Here is a 27,865-nt window from a genome sequence, read left to right as displayed (position 1 = left end):
ATTTCTAAAAAATGCTTCTTATAAATAGTCAGTAGTTCAAATTAGAGCTAGATTAATAATGATTCACATTAGTTCATTGTTCCATACATAAATTAAGCAATAAAAATTAACCTGAGCTATTAACAAAAAGGTTAATGATTTAATGATTACATGTATCCTCTAATCCAAGATCTTCCTTTTCATTCTCAACTGCAATTTAGCAATTAAAACATAAAGACTGAGGAAATGGGAATCAAACATGAATCTCAGCTTTTTTTATCTTGCTTTTGCCACTTCTCTCTGAGCTCTGCAAATAAAGAGGACAAATAAGAAGTGCTTCTCATAAAATTTGATTGTTTATGCACCATTGAAAGAATAAATGGAATTGTAGGACATGCGAATTCTAAATGTTTCCTTATCAAAACTTTGCATTGTTTGTTGATTGGTGTTGGTATATGCCATCAATCTATGTTGATATATGTCATCAATCAATGATAATTAATGCTTGTCATTATCATTGCCTAATGCTAGTCAGTGACCAAGGTTCTTTATTTACATGTTGATATTGCATTTTTACTTATTGTCAATTGTTTATTTTTTGAATTATTAGAATGGCCGGTGGCACAAGAAAGAAAAAACCTGCATAAGAATATAACATTTAAGTTGAAGTGTCAGGTGAAGGTATTCATGAGAGATCAGAATGGCTAATTTGACCAAAGAAGCGGTATCTTAGAGCTTCTCCCCACCCAATTTGAGAAGAAGATCAATACGACCATGTAGAATATGATCAATTTGAGAAGAAGACCAATATGACCGTGCATAATATGATCAATTTGAGAAGAAGACCAATATGACCGTTCTTTTTTTCTTTTTCTTTTTTTGAATTATAACATTTTTCTGACAGTTTTTACATTCAACAAGATTTATAGGCGAACACACCATCAACCTAGACGACGACAAACAGATCCAATAGAAAACCATACTATGATCTGAAAAAAGAAATTTATAATTTTAAGAATGACAAGACTTAAAGCTGAATAGCTGCACACATAGGTAATATCTTTTTATTGAACGGTTAGAAAGATGACAAGTCAATTATTATGCATTGGATTCATGTGCTCTAAACAAGCTCTAAAACTTGTAAGCTAGAATTAGAATTCTAAGTTGACTCTAAAATCATACTATATTCACATGCTCTATTCAAATCGTAAGAATTTAAATGTTATTCTATAAATACTTTTTGGTTAATAATATACCAATACAATCAACATATTAAAGCACATTTTAATATTAACATATTAATATATAATAATCAGCAAACTAAACTGTAGCTACTTTGATTGACGGCATGTTTTGTTTGTCTTCAGCTACGAATAATCTCTTAGTTTTGTGTCTTTCTTGAAATGTCTCCTCTAACATTACAAATTCTCTTTCAATGTGTACTTACAATGTTAATACTAAAAACATCTGTAAAGGAATATGAAAGCCAAAAAACAAGTCAAACAAATTATATTTGTGATCATTAAAAAAATACTATAATTGTGCTCTAAACTCATGGTTTCAATATGAGCCAATATGAATCATGTGTGAATCATTAGTGATTTGATGATAACAAATATGTGTATTGTGTCATCTAATGGTTTGCAAGAGTATTTCTAGCTGCTAAATCATGAACATAATGACATATTCCACAAGTCACTTGGAGCCATTGTAGCTTCAAGATAAATTATAAATGATATCTTAAGATAATTCGAAAAGTTAAAGTGGAGAATGATAAGAATTAAAGGCCGTTGCAGACATCATTTCAAATGTATAAAAATAGAAACTTCTGTTCAACATTAAACGTCCTGTTCAAGTTCAGAAGTTCCTTACCTGGGAAGAACTAACTGAAATCCTCAAGAGGAGAGCCTTCAGGAGGGTCTGAACTTCCTTGCAGCTCTCAATTGCTGTATACGTTTCTTGTCTTGTTCAAATTTTCTCTGCAGCATCATAACCTCTGGAAGGAAAATGATGTTAGGTAACCATCAATACAGATCAAACAGAGTTGACTAACAGATTAAATATGCTAGCTCATCCAAAGATCATTTCAAGCACTGCAATCTTAAAGTAGAATAAAGTCAATAAAGCAATCAGCAATTTGCAATGTAAAATTATAAACATACATGAGATGCCGTCAAAAGCTAATGTAAAATGTCAATTCTGAGAATGGCAAATCCAGGAAGAAAACTTATTGCACAACCACATGATGGAAGGAAGTGGGCATGGGATGGAAATCATACATTAAAACTACAGCTTAAAAAATATTGAGATAATTACAGCATGTACTCGAAGCAGGTTGTATCTGGAAGGAATTCACATACCATTCCTCTTAGCTTCCCGTTTTTGAAATCTGTAGAAATCTAGGGCAATTTCTTTACTTTTCTTTTTTGACATCTTATCCATAACAGCAGCAGAGGCCACTGATCCCATAACCGTACCAGTTTCAGCATCAGTTGTTTTTTTTCTGCCCTTCTGATGCACCACAACTGTCCATCCATCTTCAGCAGCACGAGCTTCTCTTTCCTTCCTCTCCTGAAAATTCCAAGCGAGAATGAAATTGTAGATAAAGCATTCAGTTACATTGCAGAATAAGAAAGACATATAGTTACATTGTATTGATGTAAAAACAATTGTTGCTACTTCTAGGCTGTTAAAAGAAAAATTAATGTATTTGCAAAACAGAAGGCAATATTCTCAAAAGGAACTAAAAGAAATAGAACAATAGAAACCTGCTCCTGCCGCTCCTCATGAGCTGTCACAAATTCATCAATTCTTTTCTGAAGTACTTTTAATCCTGGTCTGCTTTCTTTGTATTGTATAAGCCATTCTGCGACAAAAGAAATGCTCAATTTACAAATTCAAGTTCTGAAAGAATGCGCCAGCATCTTTGTTTAGCAAAGATACCATTAAAATATAATAATTGCTATATTATCAAATCCAGCATAACCAAAAAATACAGGCCCACCAAGAAAATCAAAATATTACAGCAAAAGTACAATCATCATTTATCAACAACAAACATTTATCCCACTACATCAATCCGTTTAATCATTTATCACTGGAAAAAACAAGTAAGACTTATCTATGGAAAAATGAAAACCTCATCACAGTGCAGGGACAATAATCAGTTGCATTCATGTTTGAGTTCTGAATAGAAACAAAATATCAAAACTATCAACAGAAAGGAAAAAACAGGCGTACCCAATCTTGCTTCCATTCATACCCAAAGAACAACAGCACCTATTTGTCTTAACACAATAAAAAGGAAGAGTAAACCCAATAAATGGGCATTTCAATTGACAAGCTAACCCAACCAAATCTCTACTCAGGTTTGGTAAGAGAAGAAGCAGGTCTGGTTTCCTAAAAGAGCAAGCACAACAAATTCATAGGCTGTACATGAACATCACATTGGAATTACACCCCAGCACAGACCACTTATCATACAAAATAAGATTCATTATGTACCAGGTATCTAAAACATCTTACCCAATTCACCCTCATGTCTCGAGCCTGTAGCTACAGATAACAAAATTCCGACCAACCCCCTTGCCAACTTCAGTAGTCTAAAGTTCCAATTATCTTCTTGGCACAACAACAATCTCCTACAGCTCTCCGCAATCTCCAAGTGCTACTAGCGCTAGACTTCAGCAGGCAATTGTCTAATCTCATTATTCTCTCTCTTTTTCCTGGATGTATGAGCAGATTCAATTTAAACTTCTCACCTCTTTGACAAATCTAGCCAGAGTCCTTAGCACTAAGGCTGACCACCAACTCTCCCATATGGTCATCTTTGGTGGCTGAAGCGCATCAGACTCAAAATTTCATGGGCACACTGAATCTTCCTAGCAACCTTTAATGGACTGTCCAAGTGAGTTGTCCAAAGCCCACATCTTATAAGTTCATTCAAAATAGCAGCTAATACAGCAGTCCTTAACCTTTCAAAAAGTTACTAAGTCTTCTTGATGCTTCTAGGTTCTCTGCCACACTCAATTGCCCTGTCTTCTTTGCTTTTCCTTCTTATATGTCAAAATTTAATTCTTTTGAGAATGTTTACCCTACTAGTTTGCCAATTATTGGATAACTTAGAGGGGATGGAGTGCCCTAATGATATAATCATCCATTAGTTCTTTCTCTATCTAAAATTGTGCCGTGAAGTTTATGTGCTAGCTTTTATAAAAAAATATTGATGTGCTTTAGTATTTAAAATTACTCGAACATGAAGCTAAAGATCCACGGACAAAGCCTCAGCATGGTAAATATAAGGTGAAGGCATAGGCCAGATACACGAGTGGATATAAGATTAGACAAAAAAAAGGTATTATAAATTATTCCGTAGACAACCTCTAAATTTTACTACATAAGCCCACAAGTAGAGGCTAGAATATACTCAGAAAGGTTTTTTGGATTTTATTTTTGTTAGGAGGCCTCCTATTGATTTATCAATCAATTAAAGTGTCTTGAGAACCATTTCACATGGTAGATGACTTCCATTCATTGTATTCTCCCCCTACCTTATAAAGAAAGTTCTTCCTCTGGTTTTAGGTTTTCTCCACTGGAAAGAATGTTGTTTTTTGCTGTTTTGGACAGCCATAACCTTCACTGATTTAGTACTACTCTTTCCTTTGACTTTGGTTGAGTGTCCATGGAATTTTGTTATCTTGAACAGATTAAAATATTTTGTGATCGAGTACGGCATAGAAAATAATATATTATCTCGAAGGATAAAATATTATTTTGCTATAAACTCAATAACAAAACTTGCATTTTTTTATATTAACGGAGTGATCGAGCAGAGTTTATTTTAGTCTGGGGTACAAGTTCTCCATAAGGGCTTGGTATTTGTCCTTTGAAAAAACTTTTGATTAAAATAATAATTTATATTATTTCATCAAAATTTGACTAACATTTTACATAATTAGTCTTATAAATTCTTGTTAAAGATTTGATCTTTGGAGAATTTCAAAGGGGATAAGATCAACTCAAAATATTAGCCCACACGGCTTCCTAAGTCTATTAATTACATTTGAAAAGCAAAAAAAGACTCAAACCTATAATTCAAAGATTAGAATGCAGATAATGTATAAAAAGCATCACCACATAAATTTGTCTAGCAGTTGTAGTGCCAAGCGAGTTTCTACTCTATTGTTCATGCCTCTTTGAGGCTTCTAAACAGAACTTGCAAGCATACATCATTAGATAATAATAACTTAACTATTCTCCCCCTTTTGGATATGGCCACCTGCATTTAAAAAAAAAGTATACATCTATCCTAGCATTCAAGAGCATGTTCGGACAACACAGATAATTCAGTATTCCTCACAATAAACAATCAACCACATATACAAAAAGGAAAAATATTAACTCTAGGATGCCTAGGAGTCGTGCATCTAAGTGTGTGTTAGCTTGTGTAGTTTGTTACACTATGATAGGGTGTTTAGTTTTAGTTGTGGGATAGAAAGATATTTAACTTTTTAACCCATGAGTGTTTCAATTTAAGTTGTATGTGACTTAAAAGTTTTTATTTGATTTTTAAAGTGTTTCATATTTTTAAAGGGTTATAAAGAACTCATAAAATGACATCTGCTTGCTTTGGAGTATGTTATTCATAGTATCATAAATTTCAGTGAAGTAGACATTCCACCTTTTAAAGTAGAATGTCATATTCATTGCATCAAAAGAAACCTAAATTTTAGGCAATTTTTTAAAATTCTCTTAATGTTTGGATAAGAGAGTGTTTGCTTAATAGGGTAAAACAAACTTGTGCAAGGGTTTTACTTAGGAATTGGTGAAATTTACCTAATTAAGTATGATTAATTTCAAGAGAAAGATGCTTCTAAAAAACACCTAAAAGCAAAGATTTTTTAATATCATGATAGGAGGGAATCACTTGTTTTGGCTAAATGATGAAGTTCTAGAGTTTGGGTTTAGATAGAAAGATTACCTACTTGATTAGGCCAAGCAGATAGACTTTGGATTTGAGGCCAAAGAAAGAAAGACTTCAATTTGACGTGGGTCTAATACGAAAAGCAAAGGCCAAGAGACCTAGAGCTAGGGAATCATTTGCTTAATTTGGGATTAAGAAAATGAAGGTGATGAGAGACCAAAAGCTTTGGAGCTAAGGTGATGTTGAGTTGCTATAGCTTTGAGGCTAAGGGAAGGAAGATGTTCAACGTAAAATTCTTGTGCTATGGGTTGGAGAATTTCTTTTAGCTTCGGCGCCAAGAAAAAGATAGAATATTCATAACTTCGATGTCACAAATCAATGATGGGTTTTTGAATTTTATATTTAGGAATGAACGCTTGATTTGTATAATTTGGGTAAAGCAAATGCAATTGACGATCAGAATATGAAGATGTAGTTTTGGGTTATAAATCACAAAAGCTCTTTGAACTTCCGTGTTCAAAGATGAATATTATTTACTTAATATGGGCTAAGAAAATGAAAGGAACCAAAACTTTGATCCTAATCTGGAAGAAACATCTGGTTATTTTTGCTCAATAGGTGAATCAATGGGATTTAGATTTTGTTCCTAGGGGTCATCAATGCTTTTCTTAAATTCTTCAGAGATCATTTAGGAACCTCTTTACGAGTTCAAGAAGGCACCAAGCAAAGGGGAAGTGAGCTAGGTGATTTAGCTTGAGTTGGTCCAACTCGAATCAAGGCAGGCCTGGGATCCATCTATAAGGCTGTGGTAGTTCCTAAGACATCCTAGGGGATCATGCAGCAGGATGCTTGAAGTTTTAGTGAGCTTTAAGGCAAAGTGCACGAAATGAAAGCGAACTCCTAAAGGAATGTTCATATTTTTTTAAAGTACATTCTGGATTTATTTAAATAGCAACATCATCTCTACGGCTTTGGAAGAGTGCTAAACCAATTTTTCCATGATTTAAAGGCTTAGGTGTGCATTAAATTTTTTATTTTATTTTAGGAGCTTAGACATTTTTTTTTTCGAGCAGTCAATTATTATTATTTAAGCGCTCAAGGCTTTGTGAATCCCCAAAGATAGATTTAACTAACTACAGCTATTGTGGTATTTACAACATAGACCTTTAAAAGGTCATGAGAAATCCCCAACAATTTAGGAGTTTTCTGAATTGATCGAATTCACCTTTGAGCATTCAACAAAACTTGGGGAAAAGATTTGACATCCCATTATATGAGAGCTACTATACCTACAAGTCAATTTTGTCAGGACCTTCAGTGTGATGAGAGACGCATGCAAGTGGCAATGGCTAGGACCTACATGTCGGATTGAATGGCAACGCCAACCTTAAGGTTGATTGTAGGCAAAGGCTTGGAATAAATATTAATGCGACTTCATGCTTTTAGGGGTTGTTGGACACAAGTACAACGACCCGACACCTATTACCATCCTCCTTAGGCTCTCAAATGAAAGCAACCACTGGATATCGTCAAATTTTCATGGGTTTTCAGAGAGAACAACAGGCATGATGGTTTGGGAGAGCATAAAATGAAGCTTTTAAGGACCTAATGGGCTTGGGATCATCACACATACATCCACAAAGGCTTAGAAACCTAGGGCTATCTAAGTTTTAAAAGTATACCTCATCGGAGGCAACATCCAATGGATTTCGACTATAGCACCCTTGTCTTGAGGAGACAAAGGTGATTGAAAGGAAAAAGGTCAGCTATCCAAGTTGCTTTGGATGTCGCCTCTGCTGCCACCTCACCGGAGCTAATGTACCTTGAACTTGACAGCAACAAGGACTTTGGTCCTTCTTGGGGAAGTGTGAAGCAAATGTACCTTGAATTTGAAAGCAACAAGGACTTCGGTTCTTCTTGGGGATGTGAGAATACAACAGTCCGTACACTCTTCACAACCAAAAGAATTTCCTTACTCCCTTAGTCGCACGCAAGAAGAAGTCTTCACCTGCTCTCTATTGGTCGCAACCACAAAACTGAAGCAAGCAAGGTTGTCCTGGTTCTTTGCCTACTTGACTGTTCAGTTCCCTACATTCCCGGTTCCCCTTGCTGGTTGTTCGGTTCCTGTATGGCTTTCCCGGTTCCCTGCCTGTTGGACTGTTCGGTTCCCTGCATTCTCGGTTCCCCTTGTGGCTGTTCAATTATGCTCTTGGTTGTCCCGGTTCACATTGTGGCTGTTTGGTTCTGCTCTTGGCTGTCCCGGTTCCCCTTGTGGTTTTTCGGTCCTGCTCTTCGCTATCCTGGTTCCCCTTGTAGCTTTTTGGTTCCTTCTCCTTTGTTGTGGTTGTTCGGCTGGGGGTCCAAGCATGTCTTTAATGCTTCTTTTTTTCTCTCCTTTTGTTGGTTGTTTTGGGCGGCTGATTGGGTGTCCTTTGAGCTGCTTCTATCATATTTAAAAGGGAGTTTTGGGCAAGTTTTAGGATGGATTGTGGATGATTTTTGGAGCATGAAAACCTGAGGGTTCTTCTTTGATAGCTTGCGAGCAATGTCCCCCTTTCTCTTCTCCTCTCTATAACTTCATCTCGGGTTTCGTATCCACTTCTTCTCTCCGCAAGTTTTCACCCCATTTATATCTTTCTTCTCAATCAATGAAAAGTTTAAAGTGTTTTTATGTTCTAAGAATGTGTTTGTCGTGTGAGTTGTATGTGTTGTCCGTTCTAATATAAAAGTTGTAAGGTGTCATTTTGTCTTATTTAATTTTAGTTGAGTATGTGTTTGTTAAAGTTATTTTGAAAGGAAGACGAATAGTTTATATGCAATCTTAGTTTTTCTCAAAAATTTTGGTTGCATCATTTTGGTATCAGAGCCTAGGTCTTTGTGTCTTCCTTTCTTTTTAAGTCTTTAGAAAAATGGATAAACATCAAGTTGAAGGTAGTAAAGAAAGTAAGCCAATTTATCTTGAAGAATCTATTCCTAAGAGCCGATGGATCCCGCCGCAAGAAAGTTCTACCAATCTGATACAAATCAAGCTTGTCAAGATTCAAGAACAATTACATTTAAGTGTTGAAAGATTTGAAGCTAAGAAACTTCAACACCTGTCTGAATTTGAACGAGAAAAGGAATTCTCAAACAAAAGTATGACATATTAATTCAGAATCAGAAATGCCAGATCTTGAAAATTTTGAAGTCATCTCATCAGGAGATGAGAACTCTCAACCAGGGGAGATTTGATGCAAGCAAGGCTATCCCGGTACTTTGCCTGATGGACTATTTGATTCCCTGCATTCCCGGTTCCCCTTGCTGGTTGTTCGGTTCCTGCATGGCTTTCCCGGTTCCCTGCCTGTTGGACTGTTCGGTTCCCTGCATTCCTGGTTCCCCTTGTGGTTGTTCGGTTATGCACTTGGTTGTCCCGATTCCCCTTATGGCCGTTCGGTTCTGCTCTTGGTCGTCCCGATTCCCCTTGTGGTTGTTCGGTTCCTGCTCCCTTGTTGTGGTTGTTCGGGTGAGGGTCCAAAAGTGCCTTTAATGCTTCTTTTTTCTCTCCTTTTGTTGGATGTTTTGGGCGGCTGATTGGGTGTCCTTTGGGCTACTTCTATCCTATTAAAAAGGGAGTTTTGGGCAAGTTTTAGGATGGATTATGGATGATTTTTTTAGCATAAAAACCTGAGGGTTCTTCTTTGATAGCTTGCGAGCTACGTCCCCATTTATCTTCTCCTCTCTATAACTTCCCCATTTATCTTCTCCTCTCTATAACTTCATCTCGGGCTTCTTATCTACTTCTCTCCGCAAGTTTCCACTCCATTTGTATCTTTCTTCTCAATCAATGAAAAGTTTTTAAGTGTTTTTATGTTCTAAGATTTTGTTTGTCGTGTGAGTTGTATGTGTTGTCCGTTCTAATATAAAAGTTGAAGGTGTCGATTTGTCTTATTTAATTTTAGTTGAGTTTGTGTTTGTTAAAGTTATTTTAAAAGGTAGACGAATAGTTTATATGCAATCTTAGTTTTTCTCAAAAAATTTGGTTGCATCAGAAACCCAGTAGCCTCTGCCCTTGTGTTTTTAACCCCTTAGAAAGGAATGAACACAATAGGGCAAAGCAGCTCAATTCGGCCGAGATTCGTCCACTCGAGCTCCCTCCTGTCTCACTTATAATCGCACGTCAGAGGAAATACCAGCATGCACAGAGAGCGAGCTTCTGCGCTCGGCTTGACAATAGGGAACCACACAAAGATCTTATGCTCGGTCGGCTCAAATGCACCCGCATGAGGCTTCCACTTGATCTCCCTGGCCTCTCTCCCGTCTCCCTCTTCTAGACGGACCGCACACAGTAGGAAGTCACGCACAGAGTGAGAACTCTTCTAGTCACTCGCCTCCTGTGGATCAGACCGACGCACCAAAGACCTGAATGTGGGAACCAGGCCTTGCTCGATCTATCTCGGATGGATGTGCGAACCAAGGAAGAAGATGTCGAATGGAACCAGAAACCCTCTTTGCTCTCTCTCTATCTCTGAACGCACAAAGGGAAGCACAAAAGAAGCGAAAATGAGACTGGAAGGGTCTCTCGCTCTATGCTCTCTCTTGTTCACTTGGGGACGCACAAAACAGAAGGGAGACACAAAACAGAAGATGTCGAAGGGAGACAGAAGGGAGACCTCTCCCGCTTTCTCTATACACAACACGAGATCTGCTCGCTTGATCCCTGCTAAAGCTGCCCATATCCACTCCGAATAGAGGAGATCACGCGAGGGGACCTTGAGATAACTGGTCAATTTTTTATTTTTTAGGAAATTTCAGCCGTTTGTTAAACCGGCCCTTGGGTCGGTTGAACTAGTCTGGTCTCTCCTGGACTGGTTCTTATTTACAGGAGGTGGACAAAGGAAGGGGGTGGCTGATTGGGTGGGACCCATGCCCAAATTAAGCTTTAGTTTGGAGGAAAAATTCAAATTAGTAGTTGCTAGGGACTAATTAATTGTCCTTTTGCTTTAAGTATCTTTCTTCTTGCTAGGGTTAAGTTATTTTAAATATGAAATCTGAATTTGAGATCTTTGCTTGGGTTTTGGGCTCGAGACTTTGGCTAGAGATTCGGAAAGCTGAATCTTCCTCTCGAATTGAAGATTCATTGTATCGGGTTGTTCTTTTTCTTCTATTACTTAATTTCAAGTGCTTTTCTTACAATTTCTTCTACATATTTTGTAAAATATGCACACTTACTGAATTTCTCAGTTTTTCTCTGAATTTGTGGCTATTTCCTATCGAATTGGTAGCAGAACATGTCGATCTAAGGGGTATCAATGACCGAAAGAAAAGTGAAAGTTTTGGAGGGAGAATTAGGTTAGCTAAAATCTGATTTTAAAGAAAAAATTTCTGATTTTCAGAACCAATTCGCATCCGTCCTTGAAAAGATGGATGGAAGGTTCGTCGTAGTGGCAGACATGTTGAAGAAGTTGCTTTTAGCCAAACTTAATCCTGCGACATCTGAAGCAAAGGAAACCATTGGCGGCCATGGGGGACATGGAAACCCTAACCGTTTAGGGGAAAGGAAAATCCGGAAGTAGAGATTTTGGAGAAGGAAGATGAAATGCCTCCACTAGAGTCGCTTTCTAGAGAGGAGATAAGTGTAGGGTACAAACGAAGGGGTGCTGATTTTGCAAGAAGAATGTATGATTATAATCACCAGGGTGCTGATTTTGAGAGGAGAGGAAATTTTGAAGAATGATTTGGGTTTGAGCGCCGAAGGGAAGAGCATGACACTTGGGGAGCACCTCTTCTTTGAGGAATGGGTGGCTACGGTGGATTCAGGGGAAATGGAGGTGACCCAAGGGTAAGGAAGTTGAAGATGCCCATCTTTGAGGGCAATGACTCACATGGATGGAACTACAAGGTAGAACGGTATTTTGCGGTCAATGGACTAACATAGGAGAAATTGACAGCTGTTGTATTGTGTTTGGAAAAGAAAGCACTAGCTAGGTATCAGTGGAGGGGCGTGAGACAACCCATTCAAAGTTGAAGAGAGTTCAAGGACTGCTTACTAGAATGTTTCCAAACCAGTAGGGGAGGGGACTTCTATGAGCAATTATTCGCCCTGACGCAGAAGGGGACAATGTATCTAGCTAGTAGGCTAGACCGGCTTTCTGAGACCGTGCTAGAAAGCAACTTCATGAAGGGGCTTCAAACCAGATATCAGAGCAGTTGTTAGAGTGATGAGATCGCGAGACTTAGGGGAGGCCATGGAGCTGACACAGTTGGTCGAGGACCTAAAACATCTGTAGAGGGGGGCTAGAGGCAGTAGCTCGAGGAGATCATACAGGATGACCACCACTTTTCTAGCTCCTAAGGGGCCCACACCTGGAGGTCTACATGAAGCCTCAAAGGAGAAGTCTGGAGGAGGGAGGGGGGGTTGGGGGAAGCTTCAAGAAGCTCACTGAGGAGTTACAAGAAAAACGAGCAAGGGGGTTGTGCTTCAGATGTGATGAGAAATATACATTAAGGCACATGTGTAAGGACCGAGCTCTTCAAATTCTCACTGTCTGTGATGACGATGAAGCTGAGGAGGGAGGTGAGAGCGAGCTCGTGGAGGAGGAAAAGGAGAAGTTGCACCTAGATATGGCAGAGATCTCTCTGAACTCAGTTATGGGATTCACTCCGAATCACACCATGAAAGTGAAGGGAGAGATAGATGACAGAGAGGTGGTGGTGCTAATCGACAGTGAGGATACCCATAATCTCCAATCAGATCGTAGATCCTTTGGGGGTGAAATTAGGGACACTGGAGGGTATGGGGTGATAATGGGCACAAGGAAGGTAGAAATGGATAGAGGAGTGTGTAGGAGAGTAGTGCTGATAATTTAGGGGATTCAAGTGAGGGAGCATTTTCTCTCATAATAGTTGGAAAGCACTAATGTCATTGTGGAATGAAGTGGTTGCAGACCTTGGGAGACACCAAGGTCAATTGGGGAACGTTGAGGATGCAACTGGTGATGGGGAAAGGAGGATAGTGATCCAGGGTGATGCAGGCTGTCCAGGGCCGTGGTATCTCTCAAATTTATTATCAGGATCATACAGGAGGTGAGAGGAGAATTTTTTGTGGAACTGCAATGTTTGGAGGGGGTCAGACTGGGGGAAGAGGGAGACATTCCTATGTCAGTACAACCGTGCATATAGCAGTTCAGTGAGGTTTTTCATCACCTCAAAGTTTACCAGCACCCAGAGAGCAGGAGCATTCAATAAACTTTAAGGAGAGGGTGTCACCGATTAGTGTACGACCATACCGCTACCCCCAAATTTAGAAGGATGAAATTGAGAAGTTGATCTGGGAGATGTTAGAGGTAGAGATCATCAGGCAAAGTGTGAGTCCTTTCTCTAGTCAAGTCTTACTGGTTAAGAAGAAGGATGGGAGCTAGAGATTTTGTGTGGATTACCGGACCTTGAATAAGGAGATGGTGTCGGATAAGTTCCCCATTCCGATGATCGATGAGCTTCTGGACGAGCTGCATGGAACATTGGTATTCTTTAAGATGGATTTGAAGTCGGGCTATCATCAAATCAGAATAAAAGAGGATATTCAGAAGACGGCTTTCAGGACACACGAGGGGCACTACGAATACTTAGTGATGTCGTTTGGGCTTACTAACGCCCCTGCTACTTTCTAATCCCTTATGAATAGGGTGTTCCGGCCATACCTCCGGAGGTTTATCTTAGTTCTCTTTGATGACATACTTGTGTATAGCAGGACCAAAGAGGAGCATCTGGAGCATTTGAGGGTGGTCTTTGGAGTTCTACATGAGCATAAAACTAAGGGCCAACCTGAAGAAGATCAACTTCGTATAGACTAGTATAGAGTACTTGGGGCATGTGATATCTTAGGAGGGTGTGGCAGCCGACCAGACCAAAATTGAAGCAATGCAGAAGTGTCCCCTACCTAGGAACTTGAGAGAGTTCAGGGGCTTCCTAGGGTTAACGGGTTGTTACCGCAAGTTCATGAAGGGTTACAGCAACATAGTCTGGCCTTTGACAGAGCAGTTAAAGAATGACTGTTTCTTGTAGGGAAAGACAGCGACCCAGGCTTTTGAGAGACTGAAAAGGCCATGAACACAGTGATTGTTTTGGCTCTACCATATTTCAGTCAGACCTTTATGGTGGAGAAAAATGCATTAGGATATGGGTTGGGGGTAGTGCTTATGAAGAACCATAGACCCATAGCCTACTTCAATCAAGTGTAATCAACTAGAGCTAGGCTGAAGTCTGTTTACGAAAGGGAATTGATGGCTATCGTGTTAGCCATTCAGAAATGGCATCCATACCTGATGGGTCGACACACCAGAGGAGCTTGAAATATCTGCTGGAGCAAAGAATGGTGACTTAGGAACACTAGAGTTGGCTATCCAAATTTTTGGTACACCATTTTGAGATCCAGTATAGACCAGGATTAGAGAATAAGGTGGCTGATGCCTTATCCAGGTGTAGGGTTCTAGGGGATTGCCATTTCAGTACCACTGATGGTGGATTGGGGGGCTATCAAGAAAGAGAGTATACACAAGGAGTTGAGGAGGATTAGGAAGAATTTGTTGAAAGATGAGAGCAGCCATCCAGGTTACTCTATTCGGGGGGAGGGGGGGAGGTCTCTGATGCCACGAACATTAGTTCATATTCCTCATTTGTTGCAGGAATTCCATGGGAGCGCAGACGGAGGCCATTCTGGGGTGCAAAAAATATATAAAAGGTTGGCAGCATAATTGTATTGGAAAGGAATGCAAAAGGATGTGGAGGAGATGACATCTAGATGTGAGGTTTGTCAAAGAAACAAGTATATGACTATGGCTCCAGGGGAATTACTTCAACCTTTAGCTCTTCTAGACAAAGTATGGGAGGAGGTTACAATGGATTTCATAGATGGGCTACCACGATCTGAGGGGTTCATGGTGATTCTGGTGGTGGTTGACAGGCTAAGTAAATATGCACAGTTTTAGTAGCTACAACATTCATGAGGGAGGTTGTTAGACTTCACGGGATTCTAGAGTCGATAGTCTCTGACTGAGATAAGGTGTTTCTCAGTCAATTTTGGAAGGAGCTATGCAGGTTACATAGTACATTTCTCAAAGGAAGCACCGCCTAACACCCTAAGCAAAGGGATAAACGGAGGTAGTCAACAGGAGCTTGGAGACTTACTTGAGGTGTTTTGCGTTTGAAACACCACGGATGTGGGCCAAGTGATTAGCATGAGCCAAATATTGGTTCAAAACCTCGCAGCATTCAGCTTCCCAGATGACCCCTTTTTAAGTGTTGTATGGAAGGGACCCCCACACTTGGTACATTTTGGGCAAGGAAGAACACCAGTCTCTTCAGTGGAGCAGTACTTGGAGGAAAGTGATAGGGCATTAAGACGAATTGAAGAGACACCAATTGAGGGTCCAGCAAATCAAGAAGAAGCAGGCAGATGCACATAGGAGAGACATCCAGTTTGAAGTTGGGGAGAATGTGTTCTTAAAACTACGACCCTACAGACAAAGGACGGTGGCCCACTGGAGGAACGAGAAATTGGCCTCGTGGTATTTCGACCCCCACAAGATAGCAAAGAATATTAGAGCAGCAGCTTACTATTTGAAATTACCTCCAACCGCTACCATACACTCAATATTCAATATGTCAAAGTTGACGAGAGCTATGGGGGAGCATGCAGTTAGTGCGGAGTTACCAGCAACACTGATGGAGTTGGAAGTGGTGTTGGAACCATTGGAGCTAAAAAGGGTGAGATTAGGTAAAGGGGATAAAAAAGAAGTGTTGATTTGATGGAGGGGCCTACCTGATTTCGATGCCACATGAGAACCATATGAGAAGGTGAAGCATCAATTTCCTTCATTTCACCTTGAGGACAAGGTTGGGAGGGGGTAATGTTAGACCGATACTTAGGCCGGTTAACTGGTCCCTCTTGGACCAGTTCTTATTTACAAGAGGTGGACAAAGGGAGAGGGGGCGGCTGATTGGGTGGGGTCCATGCCCTAATTAAGCTTTGGGTTGGAGGAAAAATTCAAATTAGGGAATGTTTAGGGATTAATTAATTATCCTTTTGCTTAAGTATCTTTCTTCTTGCTAGGGTTAGGGCTATCTTGAATTTGAAATCTAAATTAGAGATCTTTGCTTGGGTTTTGGACTCCAGACTTTGGCTGGATATTTAGAGTGCTAAATCTTACTCTCTAATTGAAGATTCATTATATCGGTTTGTTATTTTTCTTCTATTACCTAATTTCAAGTGCTTTTCTTCCTATTTCTTCTGCAGATTTTGTAAAATCTGCACTGTGTATGCTGAATTTCCCTGAAATTTAACAGTTTTTCTCTGAATTGGTGGCTATTTCCTAACACTATTGGATGTAAAGCTGATTTGGAAAGTCAAATTGGGCTCAGATTTGATCAATTGGACTTGGATTGAGCCCGAATCAAACTCGATTTGAATCAATTCGAGTCGATTTGAGCTCGATTTGGTCTGATCAAGTCAATTTGATGCAATTGAACTTAAATTGACGCCGATTTGAGTTCGACAGGGCTGAATTGAGTAGATCGGGTTCAATCGAACCTGATCAAGTCTTATTTGACTTGATTTGAGTAGAGTTGACACAAAAAATACGTCAACAAATTATACTCCATGTATTCGGTTTTAGATCTACTCAAACAAAACCTTTAGGCTCTAAGATTGACCTCCATAATTCAAGACTACCTTCAACTCCCTCTCTAGTCTTATCAGCAAAAAGAATATCATCAGCAAAAAGCATACAGGAGGGTACATCCTCTTGCAAATGTCTAGTAAGAACATCCATGACTAAAGCAAAAAGTTATGGGCTTAAAACTGATCCTTCATGTAATCCAACTGAAATAGAAAAATACTTTATCCAACCTCCTTGTGTTTGAACACAAATAAAACCTCCAATACAAGATGTTGTTTTCCAACAAAAGTTAAAAATAAGTTTTCAAAAAAGCAATTCTTTTGTAAATATTTTGGAAAACCTATCAAAAAACTGCCATTCAAACCTATACTATTTTTATCAGCTGCTTTACCTACCGCAAAAACAGTCAAGTTGTCTCAAATGATGCCCTGGGCAAGCACTAGCTGTTTTTTTTTTTTTTTCCTTCCTCATCTTATATTCACAACAGATTTGGCTTTGATTTCTTGCCAAAACCACCAACAGTTCTCTGATCTTTTTTATTATTAAAACAACAAAATTTCAAAGTTTTTCTATAACAGATTTTGATGGCCTGTTGATGTAGCAAAGCTGGGGTCTTCGTGCATAGCGATAGGGAGGGCAATTGGCTTAGCAGTTGTGATAACCAACAAAGGAGAGTTTTGCTTGTAGAGCCTTAGGTTTTTCTATTTTTCCACAACATAAACCTACAGGTAAAAGGGAATACCGACGGAATGACTACAAGGATATATTATAAAAAGGAAAAGAGAGAAAACTAATTTTTGAAGCTTTTTTTCCTATTGCAGGAAAAAGACTACACGTCTTAAAGTGGGAACAGTGTCTACAGAAATAAACTAGAAAAGTTCAAACTAAAAGAGATTTTTAGCATATGAATTACCATAATACTGAATTAAAATTTTGAGATAAATTAAAAATTCAACTAAGTATTCAGCAATCCGAATTTTAATCAAATAGTCCAAACTTTAGGAGCCTTGATCTCCCTCGTATGGTGACTAGTTGACGATCCAATCATACTTATGGACTCAAAGCAACAACCTCCTGGATTGCCCTAATGTGATCTGAGAAACACCACCATTGAAAAATTCCATAAAAATTATCAAACTATTATAAACATCAAGAAAAATGATCAATCTAATATTCCATTATTTGATGATCAAATCAAGATCATAAGCACTATGATTGATCAACTACTAGATCTAATCCCAATATCAGAGGTCCCTCATTTTAAAGGATCTTACTCCTAAATTAAAACTCTAAATGGAGGAAAGATGTATGTCAAGCTTCACTGGTGTACATTTGCTTTGCTTGATAATTAATCTTTTAAGAAACTTTTAGAACTTGACAACTTATTTTGAAAACTTGAATTTTTAAAGTTTCCTTATTTGTGGAGATTGGATAATATTTCATCTTTAGGAGCCTACCATAACTATTCAACATCACATTTTGAGTGTCTTACATGGTTTACTTTGTTTTAATGGTAATGTATTTCTTTTGAGTTTGTCAAAACTAAAGAGTCGCTGAGTTTTTCATATCATTTTCCTATTCTAATAGGTTGGAGGATGGTCCTTCAAGCTCCATTAACATGGTGCTCCTTCATAAATATTTGGTAGGCTCTTGCTCCATTGCTTTTTTAGAAGCCAAAATTTCTTCCTTTAAGATGCCTTTGGGTAGCTCTAAAGTGCAACTAAATGCAGCCCCAACCACTCATTGATCACCTTAACTTTGGTAGAGTCAATCTTGATGATCGATTTTCCATGCATCGACAACTTTAGCAAGGGGTGTTGGGTGTTGAATTTCTCACTCCTTTGACATCTGCATGCCACCTTTTTACCGTAGGCAAAGAAGGCATGATTTTCCATTCTTCTTCACTTAAGCGGACCTGTATTCACGGGAATTTATGGTCTGCATTGATAAGTCTATCTGTTTGCCTTGATGTAACTATATCTCCCATTGACATGTCATAGTATTTTTTAATGCAAAAAAAAATCTTCTCTTCCATTGTGAGCCAACACTAATAAGGCCATTGATGCAGTGTCATACCAATTAGGAAGGTATAAGTTGTCAAATGGACATACCTCACATACCATCTCATCGATAGTCTTTGTTAATTACAATTTTCATGTGGCATCTGCGATCAATCATCAGTAAAGGCGCTTGTTGAATCCAACAGAAAGTATAATGATTGAGATGTATTAAAAACCCAACCCTAATTTCAACACCAAATTGATAAAATTGAGATTTTTCTAGCGTTCAATGTCACTGATGGCATTGTTCACCTCTTGTTTGATCTGGATTCTCAAGGTGAAGAACTTTCTTGTGACCTAACTGAAGCACGACCGGAGTAATATATCTTCTAGTAACGCCAATAGAGAAAAAACTAATGGTTCCACTTTATCCAATGTACTTTGGACCATGTTGTCCACCACAATAGCAAGTTTTTTCTTTCCATTCTTTCTTTCATTTTCAGAGAAGAGATCAACGTGCAGTTTCTATTCAAATATGAAAAAGAAGAAAGTTTTTTTTATCATCTACGACGTTTAGAGCAGCCCCAAGCAAAGAATTACTACTAAAATGTGCTCAAACAATAGGCTAAACTCAGATGGCAATTCCTTAATGATAGGAGCAGTGATTTCTCTCACAAGGAGGAATTCTTTTTAGCTTGAGCATGGGATGATCCCTGGATAGTAATTCTTACCAATCTTCACCCCTTACCACCTTGACATTTGGGCATGTAAGGAAGGCGATTAATTTGGTGCAAATTTTTGGTTGATTTCAATGGGTTCTATACATTAACTTTAGTAGTTTTTAAATGAAAAATCTATTGTACTATTTAGATTTGTTTTGTTACTAGCATATGTTTATTGCTTCCCTATTTTCTCCTTTATAAACCTTTATTTATAAGGAAAAATTTTGGCCTACATATGAACGAAGTATTAAACAACTCTCTCCATGAAACCTTATTCTCTTCTCTTTTTTTTCCTTTCAATTTCCAACATTCTTCTTTATTGAAATGATTTATTGAAATCAGCAATTTGACAATTATCACAGAATTTCCCAAACATTGTTCTTTCTTATCAAAAAAAATACACCTTTCAGGTAATTCTTGAGTACTCACTTTTTTATTTTGGTCATGCGATCTACGACTATCATTATCATACAAGCCTAATTGGTAGCAACAAATGAGAATAGGATAAATTATTTTGCAAAATGAAAATAAAATCTTAAAATATACTTCAACATTATTTGTGCATTCCCCAGATTAATTCTTAATAAATCTGCCAAACAACAAAACTAAGTGGTGAATTCCTATAGAAATTATCCTTGAAGTTGCCTCAAATTATACCAGTAATTCCATCAATCTTATACATGGCCATAGGATAAAACTCTTGACATATCAGCTGCTTCAACATCAACAAGTATCCTCTTGATGAATATTTATATTTATAAGGGTGTTCCACCACAGCAAGGCATGATGCCAACCTTTTGATAAGTGTGATATCCTCATATGTAAGAATCTCCACTATGGTTACTACCATGAATGATATTCTCATCTTCATCTCCTCCATTCTTGTTTGCATTTGGAAAGGAAATAAGAGTATGACTTAACCCATTAGTTGCAACAGTGACTGTTTGTATCCTTATCCACTTCATTATAATGCTCATTTGGTATGTCAATCTAACCAAAGTTATAATTGGAATTGAATCATTGTAAGCCATTGATTAGCTTTCTTCTTGTTCTTTGTCTCTTTCTTGGCTTTCACCTAATCAACCAATAGTTCTCTGATTTTTTTATAACTAAAATAGCAGATTTTTCACAGTTTTGTTCCTATAGCAGATTTGGGTGGCCAGGTAAAAGCAATGAGCCTAGTGCTTCCACGCATGACAGCAGGTAGGGCAATTGGCTTTAGCAGATGTGATAACAAATAATGGAGAGTTAAGCTTATTAGGCCTCATAGATCTTTTCTTTTTTGCCTTCTATTTCAATAAAATGGCCTGTGAACCGGCATTTACAACAGAAATATGATACAATCCATTGCTAAACAAACTCCATAGAAAGAGAGAACTCTGTCATCAATAGCAAAATAGATAAATTGAAACCAATAAAATAATTCCAATAGAATTTATCTTAATGCTAAATCATAAATTCAAAGTAAATTTATCCAAACCACTTTAAAAATTAAGCTCATCCTTATCTTTGTTGTAATATGAAATTTAATTCAACAGTACATTTATTGTGCTCTGATCTCCCTCATATGGTGCTTGATTGACAATCCAATTCAATGCAGTGTGATCTAAGAATCACCACCGTCAATATTTTTTATATAAAAAAGAATAGTCAAAAGTTCTTCAATTTTTTCACAATTTGATGCCCAAATCTATAAAATTGAATAGTCAAACGTTCAACAACCAAAATCTCTTCGGTTTTCACAATCTGATGCCCAAATCAAGATCATAAATGATTTAATTGATCATAATAAGATTAACGTGGAACACAAAAATCCTACACATCCATTGTTCAGATCTACTCAAGGTTTACACTTAGTATTTAACAGCTTCTATAATAGCATGGGTCTGCTTAAGTTCCTTCCATGATAAATATACCTCAAGCACTTGATACCAAAAAATGAAAAGGTATAAAATATGAAGCTCGGGGACATGTTTAATGCATAAAAGACCAATCCCAATGCTAACCATTGTTCCTAAAAAGGCAACTTGATTGTAAAACAATAGGTGAAAAGATTAAAATTTTTTTTCCCAAATGCAATGCCTAAATCTATATTACAACTAGCACCAGCTTAAGAACTTAGGTTGCGTATAGGATGCAGAACACCTATAGTTCTGAAAAACCACAGGTGTGGTGTAGTGTACTAAGTGATACCATAATAACAGTTAATGGCCTTCGCTCAGGCTATATACACATATGACCATCAACGCAAAAACACTTCAATAGTTATAGAAAAATGTAAAACCTTTACCAAAATAAACCTTTTTTTAGGGGGGATTCCACATGTGACATAAAAAAAATTTATTTTACACCATCAAAATGTTCTTATCAAAATGAATAAACCTTTAACCATCCATAAATACACATATATGGTATAATTATGTGAAGATAGATCTGCTAAATGAGCAAAAAGATAATAAAGATAACAGGCAAATAAACGAGAATTCTTCATGAAATGGAGTGCAGCTTACTTTTCATTCCTCTTGTACAATCATCACCAACTAAGGAGATTTCATCAACCTTTTCTGCATCAACTACTCTTTGAATCTCTTCAATGTTAATTTCTTGGACTTTTGTGAGTTGTTTTTTTTTATGTTTACAATTCTTCTTGAACTTTCCTGTCATCAATAGATGAAACAAAATTAAACATTCATTGCTTAAACAACCAGTAAAGCTAGACATATCAGTGATTATGAATATAGAAAATTCACTAGCTTTGGTCTTCAATTCATTTGAGGTGACCTCAGGCTCTCTAAAGCTGTCAGTCTCATTCAATGTTTCTGAGTGGATGGAGCTTTCCAAACTACAAATCTTTTCTGATCTTCGACCTTAAAAGCAAGAGTCTAAAATTAATATAAAAAAAAACATGTAGAAAGAAAAATAGGAACATGTTATTATTCTTTTGTCAATCAACCATACCCTTAATTTTTAGTTTCTTCTTTATAGAAACCTTTTTGTTCATCTTCACATGGTAAATTTTTCTTTTCTTAAGCTATAGGAGGATAACTTTAGCACGTCCCAGGTCATTAAACTATCATAAAAGTAAGACAACCAATATTTTCTTAGTACTTTGATTAACATTTCAATTTTGATTGACTCTTTGTAGTTATCTTCAATTCTACTTTATTTTATGTTAAGTTATTTCATTGTAGTTCAACATAACATAAGAGAAGCATCACTTGTAGGATTTGAAGGAATGACAACAGGTTTTGAATACCCATATTCTAATCTACATAATATTTTTCAGACTTAGCAGCTCAACCCTCAAATAAACTGAAACAATCAAAGATACTCCTCCCACATCCATAACAATATATAAGTGAATTGGATTATTCATCTACCAACACGTCTACTTTTTATAACAGTTTTGAAGTATTTCATAAGACCTGCATTTTGAAATTGCTACCATTATGCATTAAATGATATTACTATACATCAGTGATCAAACAAAAGGGATTATCTGCTTAATTATTTACTAACCATGCTACTCAGCAAGGTACAACAACATAAAATTCATCCACAGCTTCAAATTGAGTTACAATAAAGAAAATATTGCAATAAGTGATTATGTTCACCTATCATGTACAGTCAATATACCAACAGCAGCATCAGCATCAAGTATCAACCTATCCCAACTAATTGGGCGTGTCCTTATTGTTATCTTAATGCAAGTGCAACTTTCAAAAAAAAAAAAAAAAAAAACTAATTGGGCGTGACTTGTGAATCCTTATTTTCTATTAATGCGACAAATTCAAAACAACATACAAGAAACAAATTCAAATCTGAATCATAAATCCAACGCAACATTTCAAGCAACAAGTCTAGGATTGAGGTAGATTTTTCTGAGGGTTTATTCATGGCAGCCTATCCAACATGAATAAACTACATCTTAATTGTTTCCAAAGTGCTCAAATTATGGAAACTATAAACTTTTGCAAAACCAACAACCTGCAGAAGAAAGTCATTTATCTTGGACAATAGCTTTAGCGCCAACATCAGCATGTCAAGGAATATTCCATAAATATTTCTCGCTTTGAAGTATATTGTATGAAGAAATTATTTTGGTTCTTTCAAAACAAAAAGCCTATTCCAACATTCATAAATGAAATAGTTTAATAAATGAAAATGGCTATGGGATCCAGCCTTGATAAACAACAAAATTCAAGACAAGAAAAACTAGGAAAATCCATACCTTTCAGGGTTTTAGATCCCTTTTCAAATTCAGAAGGAGATTCACAGGCTCCAATTGATGGATCTGAAGTTTTATGCTCTTTTATCCTCCTCTTTTTAGTCTTGACTGATAGCCACTCACCATCCATTCCTACTTGAATCAATAAAAATCTCGATGGGCGCCAAGCCTAGACAAACCAGAGAATTCAATAGATGAGCAACCCGGAAAGTCCATACCTTTCTGGATTTTACATCCCTTTTCAAATTCAGAAGGAGATTCAAAGACTTCAGTTGATTCATCAGAAGCTCTAGTCATTTTTTTCTTCCTCTTTTTGTTCTTGAACAATATTCTCTCAACATCTTTTCCTGCTTGCATCAATAAAAAATCTCAATAGGCTCCAATCCAGGCAAACAACAAAAGTCAAAAGATGAGCAGCAAGGGAAGTCCATACCTTTTCGAGTTGAAGGTCGCTTTTCAATTTCAGAAATAGATTTATGGGCATCAACGGATTCACCAAGAGCTGCATTCTCTTTTATCTTCCTTTTTTTGGTCTTGCCCAGTAGTCTCTCACTATCCTTTGCTACTCGCATCAATAAAAAAACATGAAAAACATAACTAAGTAGCAATTTAGATATAGCAAAATAAAATTCATAAAAACATATAGTATGCACACATAATGAAATGAGAAAACTAGTACACAAACTATTATGACAAGACTAAAGCTAAAATCTAACCAAGGAGATTCTCACCCGACATTAATATAGCACAGAAGCTGGGTGTTGTAAGAAAATTATTCTATTAGATAGCAATGTTGCAAGAACTTCCCTTTCTGTGAAAATTGCACTATTTAACAGGTAACTGAGAAGAAAAAAATGTGAAACTTTCATACACCAAAAAGAAATGTAATAATAATAAGTTTGGTTCATCAAAGGCCAAATCATCATTAAACAACAAACAATGAACTAAGGGGCTGTTTGGTATCGGATTTACAGCGGGATTTAAGTCAGATTTACGCTAAATCCAGCCATACGGTTTTTGTGCGCGCGTTAAATCCCGGCGATGGCTAAATCCCGAATTTAAGGATTTAAGACTTAAATCCCGGAATTACAAAATCCCTCGTCTCGGCGGATTTATGGTATTTGGCCGAAGAAGCACGCGAAAGGTAGAAAGTTACCTTCACAGCCAACGAGCTCCTGTTGTTGCTTCCGATCAAAATGTCGTAACTTCCGATCCGGCAGGAAGGGAAAGTCATCGAAGGAGCGAAGTCGAACAGCCACGAAGGAGCCGAAAACCTCCTGCGAAGCAACGAAGTGGAATAGCAACGACAAAAAGAGAAGATGAAAGGCAAACCCTAGACACTTCTAAGTTATTATTGATTACTTAATTAATATAATTTAAAATATTAATAATTAAGTAAATCATTAAATAATTAATAGTATAATTAGTACATACATTAATTTTATAATTTAATTTAATTGAATAATTAGTAATATAATTAGCAATTAAATATTAATATAATTAGCTTAATTAATATAACTTAAAATATATATTATCAAATATATAATTAATAATATAAATAATAATTGATGAGTAACTTATACTTAACATATTATTAAATTCATAACATATTAATTTTTTAAGTATAATTTTATTTTTTAATTTATAAATATCTTCTTCACATTTAAATCCCTAACTGTCATCAATCATGAAATATGTTACCAAATAGCTTCTCAAGATTTAAAAGGCTTTATCATTTGTCATACCAAATAGTTTTCAATATTTAACACCCTCAAGATTTACTAAATCCGGATTTCCTAGATTTACTAAATCCAACTAAATAAATCTCACTTGTTGCCAAACAGCCCCTAAATGTCATTAACAAGTCACTTAATAAAAAAATAACTCTTTTCAAATCATTCCATATAAACATAACATAAGTTTTTAAATAACATTATATCTATAAATAGTGAAATTATGAGATTATCCAAAACATGATGTAGTATAAAGAAATAAGAACTCAGTTTAAATTCATTCAACCTCTATAATGTTAAAGCCAAGAACTCTCAAATAGCATCAATATATGAAATAATGGGAACTTGGAAGTCGAGGCATGCACCATGAAATCCCTTTCGGTCTCCCAAATGGCCCTAACTCTCAAACCTTCGCCTCAATTGCTTTTCCTAACAAAATTGAATGTGAAAAAAGCAATGGTTTTGCTCAAAAATACAAACAGAGAAACACCAAAGGGGGGAAGCTTCATCACCTTCTTTCTCCTCTATTCAAATACAAAGCGAGCTGGAGATTCCTAAACCTTCAATATTGGAAAATGTAAATAACTGTTCCAACCAAAATTTTAAATTTATTTTAAGATGTCTAATAGAAAAAAAATGGATTGTCTATAAAGTTGATTTCAAGGAGTCATTTTCAAGTCTCTTAAATCAATTTTCACTCCCATGTCATTAGCTAGTTTACATATGGAAAACAAATCCGGAGGTTTTCACTTCTCAATGAGACTTCGATGCATCTCTTGTCGGATTTAAAGCTTTAACCTCCCAAAAAATGTGAGGCAACCACTTCGCATTTCTCCTGCGCAGCAACAGGTACAAAGTTGCAAAATTATTCCTTATGCAACATGAAAGTAGACTATGAGTGCTTTGTTTATGTATTCTTGATATTGTTGTGTATTTCTTGCACACATAATATTTTACTTACATAAAAATATACGGTAGGACTGTAGGACATAGAAAAAACTCAAATAGTTGTACTTCCAAGCAAGAAACACATAGAAAGAGAAGATGTTTCTAACATCAACAGATATTTCTATTATGATTACTAAAATAACAAAATATATTAGCTTCATTTATAGAACAAAGTTCTCAAAGATAAGCACCATTATAGAGAGAGGGATGCAAAAGAAAGGAGACAACTTTCAAGCAAATCTCAAATTCTGTTGAGTGTTTGTAATCAATTGCAAGAGATTAAGGAGAGAAATTCCACCCCATAATTTCTGATGAAAGGAGGGAGAAAATGCCATGTACCTCACCCAACTTCTTGCTCGCAAGGTGTTGACAATCAGAGTAAACAAGGCCTTTTCCGTCTTCCAATATATGTCAATCTTTGCCTTCACTCTCCAAGGTTTTGCAAGGGTTTTAACAGGATTTAAGCACAAGATTTAACTTAAATCCTACCAAACAATTAAAAAAAAAAAAAAAAAAGAACCCTGCAGAATTCTAAAACACGTTTCTTCATTATTTTGCCTTAAATGCAGGATTTTCTTTCCCTGCAGCGGGATTTAAATCGGATTTACGCTAAATCCAGCCAAACGATTTTTGTGCGCGCGTTAAATCCCAGCGATGGGTAGATCCCAGATTTAAGGATTTACGGCCTAAATCCCACATTTACTAAATCCCTCGGTTCGGCCGATTTATGCGATTTGGCCGAAGAAGCGCGCGAAAGGGAGAAAGTTACCTTCACAGCCAGCGAGCTCCCGTTTTTGCTTCCGATCAAAATGTCGTAACTTCGGATCCGACATGAAGGAAAGCCGTCGAAGGAGCGAAGTCGAACAGCCACGAAGCAGCCGAAGAAGCCACGCGTGCAATCTCTACACCTCCTGCGAAGCAACGAAGCCGAACAGCAACGACGAAAAGAGAAGATGGAAGGCAAACCCTAGACGCCTCCAAGTTATTATTCATTAACTTAATTAATATAATTTAAAATAATTACTACTTATTAATAATTAAGCAAATTAATAGTATAATTAGTGCATAAACTAATTATCTAATTTAACTTAATTGAATAAGTAGTAATTAATATTAATATAATAAGCTCAATTAATATAACTTAAAAAATATATAATTAATAGTGTAAATAATAATTAATAAGTTACTTCTGCTTAACATATTATTAAATTTATAACATATTAATTTTTTATTTTTTAATATAAATTTAATTTTTAATTTATAATTATCTTCTTCACTTTTAAATTTCTAAATATCAAAAATCATGCAATATATTACAAACAGTTTCTCAGGATATTTAACAGGATTTAACAAATCATACTAAATAATTTTTAGGATTTAACACCCTCTTGAATTTTTTAAATTCAATTTTACAGAATTTACTAAACCCCACTAAAATTAATTGCCACTTGTTGCCAAACAGTCCCAAGTATCGCGACCCCTCTTCTCCTTCACACGTTAGCCCGTCTAAGCCTTCTCTATAGAGTTCCCGTCGTGGCTTCCTCACTTAGGCTTCGTTTGAGACAGTTTTTTTATTGTTTTTTAAAGCAGCTTATTAATACAAAAATTATTAATTCAAAAATATTTTGTACTAGAAAATTGTTTTAGAAAGCAATAAGAACGCTGTCTCAAATGATTTAT

The 27,865-nt window shown here is 36.6% G+C and overlaps 1 protein-coding gene across 3 annotated transcripts; it reads right to left on the bottom strand.

Annotated features, from left to right (window-relative positions):
- Nucleotides 1–3: 3 nt before the first annotated feature.
- LOC110101953 lies at nucleotides 4–27,082 on the bottom strand. Of its 3 annotated transcripts, none has more exons than XM_020830062.2 (10): nucleotides 26,955–27,082; nucleotides 23,938–24,066; nucleotides 23,723–23,851; nucleotides 23,508–23,639; nucleotides 22,027–22,143; nucleotides 21,787–21,933; nucleotides 2,748–2,845; nucleotides 2,340–2,550; nucleotides 1,852–1,975; nucleotides 4–286 (listed from the first exon to the last, which is right to left on the bottom strand). In XM_020830062.2, the coding sequence occupies exons 1-9, from the start codon at nucleotides 27,016–27,018 to the stop codon at nucleotides 1,890–1,892; spliced, it is 1,113 nt and encodes a 370-aa protein (XP_020685721.1). In that variant the 5' UTR covers nucleotides 27,019–27,082; the 3' UTR covers nucleotides 4–286; nucleotides 1,852–1,889. The 3 variants fall into 3 exon arrangements, with proteins under 3 accessions (XP_020685721.1, XP_020685722.1, XP_028549187.1); XM_020830063.2 differs by having other exon boundaries at nucleotides 23,508–23,636; XM_028693354.1 differs by lacking the exon at nucleotides 26,955–27,082 and adding an exon at nucleotides 24,236–24,259.
- Between the last annotated feature and the right edge of the window lie 783 nt (nucleotides 27,083–27,865).

This window comes from Dendrobium catenatum, unplaced genomic scaffold, assembly GCF_001605985.2.
Source record: "Dendrobium catenatum unplaced genomic scaffold, ASM160598v2 fragScaff_scaffold_264, whole genome shotgun sequence".
Taxonomy (NCBI): Eukaryota; Viridiplantae; Streptophyta; class Magnoliopsida; order Asparagales; family Orchidaceae; genus Dendrobium; species Dendrobium catenatum.
This window is presented reverse-complemented; position numbering and strand designations above follow the sequence as displayed.